Source organism: Chiloscyllium plagiosum, chromosome 3, assembly GCF_004010195.1.
Source record: "Chiloscyllium plagiosum isolate BGI_BamShark_2017 chromosome 3, ASM401019v2, whole genome shotgun sequence".
NCBI lineage: Eukaryota > Metazoa > Chordata > Chondrichthyes > Orectolobiformes > Hemiscylliidae > Chiloscyllium > Chiloscyllium plagiosum.
The window spans coordinates 130,649,417-130,654,944 of NC_057712.1; the positions used below are offsets into that span (position 1 = coordinate 130,649,417).

A 5,528-nucleotide genomic window follows, 5' to 3' on the forward strand; every position below is an offset into this window, starting at 1 on the left:
TCAGTCATCAGCAGCAGCCAAATTGTACTCCGCACACTCTCTAGTCTCTTGGCTCTGGAAAAAAATAGCAGGTCAGGCAGCATTTGAGGAGCAGGAGTGTCAACACTTTTGGCATAAGCCCTTTGTTAGGAATGGGGTTGGGGCCCAAGGGGGCTGAGATAAATAGGAGGGGTGTGTGGCTGGAAGGGCAGGGGGAGATGAGCAGGTAGCTTTAAGTAGGTGATGAAGGGTTTGGTGATAGGGTAGAGTGGAAGGTGGACAGGTAGGATAGTTTAAGAGGGTGGAATAGAGTTGGAGGGTTCAATCTGGGATAAGGTTGGGGTGGGGGGAGGAGATTTAAACTGGTGAAATAGATATTAAACACGTGTGATTGGAGGGTCACAAAGCAGATGGTGTTCTTCCTCCTCACATCGGGTGGCTTGGATTTGGCAGTGGAGGAGACCCAGGGCTTGCAGGCCCATTAGTGGGAGAGGCGGTTGCAGTGGTTGGCCACAGGACGCGAGGATCGTTTGGTGCCTGTGTCCCAGAGATGTTCACCGTGGACATCCATTTCCCTGTACATGTCTATCTGCCATGATGAAGGCTCTGACCCTCCATTTCTTCCCCTCCTGTTGACCCAACCAGTTCTCCCTCCAATTGGTTGAACTGGTTCTCACCCTCAACAACCTCTCCTTCAAATCCTCCTACTTCCTTCAGACCAAAGGGGTAAATTTGGGCACCCGCATGGGCCAAGGACATGACATGCAAGTCCTGGGCTGCCACCACTGCCAAATCCAAGCCACCAGACACCTGGTGGAAGAACTCATCCTTGGGACTCTCCAATCACACAGGATCGATGTGGTTTCACCAGTTTCCTCATCTCTCTTTTTCCACCCCCCCCACCTTATTCCATAACCAGCCCTCTTGAACTGTCATACCTGTCCATCTTTCTTCCCACTTACCTGCTCCACCCTCTGCTCTGACCTATCACCACACTGCCCCACCCTCATCTAACTGATGCCCAACCCTAGAATTAAGGTAATCTTATGTTCAGTCAAAAGGATACTTGTAATGTGTTCCTCAGATCCTTTTGCCACTGCACAAGCTGAAATTTACCAGGAAAGGCTAACGTATAGCTGATTGCTTGTGGGCCAATAACTAGGATTCTGTCATGGACTATAGTGAGATGCAAGTTCCCTTTATAGAAGGTTGCAGAGTTAAAAGGGAAGTAACCTTTTCCCCCCAGCACTTACCGATCCATGATATATTTTAACAAATGCATCTTATTAATTATGCATTATCTCAATTTTCTCTCTCATTTCCTAAAATGTTTTCATTAATAGGTATGCAGACAATATGCAAGGTTGAAGATGATTATTGTAGTCCATTTGCACCTCCCCCCATTCTGCACAGGGTTACAATTTGAGTTGTTCATTTTCCCAGACCACACCCATGACACTGCTGTTCACTTCTAGTAGGCATTATTCCTGGAAGGGTGTCTCAGCCATGTTCAGTTCCAACTTTACCCAACATCTGGCTCAGTGGTTAGCACTGCTGCCTCACAGCACCAGGGACCCAGGTTCAATTCCTGTCTTGGGCAACTGTCTGTGTGGGAGTTTGCACATTCTCCCCGTATCTGCTGGTTTCCGCCGGGTGCTCTGGTTTCCTCCCACAGTCCAAAGATGTGAGGAGTTGGTAATTCTTTGTCCTATTTACCTGAAGACAGCTGTATTTATATTTGGGGATTGAACTAATCTTGGAAAAACTGCTCAATTGTGTTCTTGACCAAGAATACACATTGTGTCATTAGGAGATTTGAAGACAATGATAGCGTCATTGGAGTAGCAATCTAAACACCCATCTTATACGTGCTAATTCCCACCATGGCCTTTGAATTCCAGCAACAAATCTGTAACTGAGAATTTGTTTGTTTCATGGTCACCGTTGTTGGTGATCAATGGTAAACTCTTAGCTGGTTCACTTTTAAGCAAAAGAATTAGTTTGGCCTATACCAGAAGCCATAGTAATAAGGGTTGGACAGCATGAAGAGATTGAACTTTACTAACGTAAATTGGTCCTCAATCTAAAACATCAAATAAATTGTTTCAAATAAAAATCCGTATATTCAATTACGTCGTGATAACGATTGCAACAAATGCTACTGTTCTTCGATATAACTGACAAGCATCCAATCTTGTTAGGCATCCAGGGAGTACTACCTATTCTTCCAGTCGTCGTTATTCTGGGCATTTTAGCAAAACACGCGTAGAATTTGAATAGCTGGTCTAAATAAATGGTCTGTGCTAGTCTAAATGCCGAAATGCGTATTTTAAATTAGCCGATGAGCAAGTTCGGATACATTTGTCGCTGAGCGAGTATTTGCAAAGGGAGCGCGATGCTGCAATACCCGGTGAAAAGCAGCTGAGAACCACGCCTGCATGACAAAGCTCCAAAAGCGGCAGACTTGACGCGCCACATGGTTTGCTGCAAACTTCCAAAGCATTTCCGCCTCCTCACGCTCCTGCTCGATGCAGAAACGTGAGGGGCACTTAATACGTTGGCCATGTCCCTTTTAAAAATGTGTCTATTTTAAACTAGCTGAAAAAAATTTAGGTGAACAAAGTGCAATTTCCATATCTCCGTAATGTAGTGACTGGGGGAGGGGAAAGAAGAGGAAAAAAAAAAGAGGGGTGACGCACATTATCCACAGACGGTGCCATGTGGAAGAGAGGCGCTTGGAATGAAAATGGGTATGAATATGATAACTCCGGGCTGCATACAGCATGGCCTCTGCTGTAGAGAGAGAGAGAAAAAAAAAAGTGGGTGGGTAATAGCCGGGGCTCTCCTCCACGTGGCCATGAGGCAGAGTCTGAAAGCAGAATCCCCCACCCCCAGCCGGCGCTAGACCCAGCTTTGTGTGAGCTCTGCACCTTCAGAGAGAAAGGGACGTGAATTACACACACCGCATTGCCGCCATGTTCCAGCTCTCTTCACAGGAGGGAAAAAAAAACCCCAGGCAGCGCCAACTCCCTCGCTCAGCTGTCACAAACAAAAAAAAAATAAACGCCACAAACAATTCAATTTATAATGTTTAATTTTTTTTTTGCCATTCTCCAAGAAACAAGTTTCGTACAAAAAAATGTTATCAACATCCCATCAATATTGCTTTTCGAAAATAAATGAATTCACCACGCCTGAGGCGGGATTTAAATTTCTTTTATCACATAAAATGACTTTGAAAAAAAAAACCAACGGTGATTATTAGAATTCGCGATCTCTTGATCGACCGCCAAGCAAAGACACATTCTTAGAAATGTCCTTTCGGATTATGCAAAGAATACAACCTAGGTGGTTTGGTTTTTATTACTTAAAAAAAGTCACAACAGATGAAAACTCTCGGCCGAACAATAGCGATGGGGCTACAGCCGCCCGATATAACGGGAGCAGGGACAAGCAGAGATCGATCAGCAGCCGCCAGCCTCTCAAACCGGTACATGGCGGGGGCAAAAAAAATGGCCAACAATTATATTCTAGTAGGGAAAACACGAGGCTGGGAAATTAACGGATCTCCATCTCTTCCCTAAACAAAAAAAAATAGCAAAACCGAGAGGGAGGAGGTCAGACCTCGGATTTAGACCATGACCAGTGTCACTGGTAGGAGCTGCGCCCTCCGTAGCCTCCTCCCCGGCCCCGGGAATAGCTGTCTCCCCGGTAGTAGCCGTCCGCCCGCGAATCGTACTGCCGAGAGCCGTAGCCACCGCCTCCTCGTCCACGTCCGTAACCGCCTCGGCCACCGCCGTAGCCACCTCCTCCCGACTTCTTCTCGGCGTGGTCCACCCGGATCTGCCGCCCGTCGATGGATTTTCCGTTCATGGCCTGCAGCGCGTCCCTGGCGTCGTCCGGGTTCTCGAAAGTGATGAAGCCGAAGCCGCGGGAAGCCATGGTGTCTCTGTCCTTAATCACTTTCACCTCAGCGATCTGGCCGTACTTGGAGAAAACCTCTTCCAGGGATTGCTCGTCTGTGTCGAAGTTCAGGCCGCCGACGAACAACTTTCCTTCGTCGGACATATTGCTACAATTGTCTCTGCGCACGCTGTCTCTGAGAATTGCCCGCCTGCTGCCTCTTTAAGTAGCCGCACTGCAGCCACCCTCTCTCAACAAGGTGTACCATTGGACAGTACCGTTTCAGTGTGGCCAATAGCGTGAAGGCAGGGGCGGCCATGCTTGAGCCTGCGCCGCCATGTTTGGAGCCTCTTTCTGCTCGGGCTCTGAAGGCGGGTTATGAAATATCTGTTGGCTAGAACCTGCACAGGCAAAGTATGTTACATTTCTACTATTGTCCTTCCAGATTTTACTCCTAAATGGTTTAGCTCTCATTCTGACATGAGTCCCGTCTCGGACTCTTGTAATTTACAGTATTGAGTTTGTTAAAACCTGTTTTAATTTAGTATTGCCACTTAAAATACCCATGCTCAACAAAGTCCTTTGCAACACCCCAGACACACACACACACTCACACCACTGTGTGTGCACACACACACACACACACACACTTTCTCACTTTCTCACTCACAACCCCCACCCCAGACACACACACACAAAAACCCACATGCACATGTACACACGTATGTTTGTGGGGTGAATTTGTACTTGTAGAGTTACACTGTACTTTGCTCAAAAATTACATGAAGCCATGTAAGACTCTGTTAACTAATTTTTAAGATTAGAATCAGTCGAAACATTATGGCACAGACAATAGAACACAGGGGGTTAACACCTTCAACATCTTATCTGGCCTGATACCAAATGTTACAGTTAACCTGAGAATGTAACTTTTTAAAAACGTTTTGTGATTTACATATAGTCATAGAGATGTACAGCATGGAATCAAACTCTTTGGTCCAACCCGTCCATGCCGACCAGCTATCCCAACCCAATCTAGTCCCACCTGCCAGCACCCGACCCATATCCCTCCAAACCCTTCCTATTCATATACCCATCCAAATGCCTCTCAAATGTTGCATTTGTACCAGCCTGCACCACTTCCTCTGGCAGCTCATTCCATATTTGTACCACCCCCGCGTGAAAAAGTTGCTCCTTCGATCTCTTCTATATCTTTCCCCTTTCACCCTAAACCTATGCCCTCTAGTTCTGGACTCCCTGACCCCAGGGAACTCCAAGGTCTCTTTGTTCAGCAACACTCCCTAGGACCTTACCATTAAGTGTATAAGTCCAGCTAAGATTTGCTTTCCCAAAATGCAGCACCTCGCATTTATCTGAATTAAACTCCATCTGCCACGTCTCAGCCCATTAGCCCATCTGGTCAAGATCCTCTTGTAATCTGAGGTAATCCTCTTCACTGTACACTACACCTCCAATTTTGGTGTCATCTGCAAACTTATTAACTGTCCCTCTTATGCTTGCATCCAAATCATTTATGTAAATGACAAAATGTAGAGAACCCAGCACTGATCATTGTGGCACTCCACTGGTCACAGGCCTCCAGTCTGAAAAACAACCCTCCATCACCACCCTCTGTCTTCTACCTT

The 5,528-nt window shown here is 46.5% G+C and overlaps 1 protein-coding gene across 1 annotated transcript; it reads right to left on the minus strand.

Annotated features, from left to right (window-relative positions):
* Nucleotides 1–3,055: 3,055 nt before the first annotated feature.
* Nucleotides 3,056–4,087, minus strand: LOC122548549 (cold-inducible RNA-binding protein B-like). The gene has a single exon (XM_043687344.1). The coding sequence runs from the start codon at nt 4,045–4,047 to the stop codon at nt 3,628–3,630; it is 420 nt and encodes a 139-aa protein (XP_043543279.1). The 5' UTR covers nt 4,048–4,087; the 3' UTR covers nt 3,056–3,627.
* Nucleotides 4,088–5,528: the final 1,441 nt, after the last annotated feature.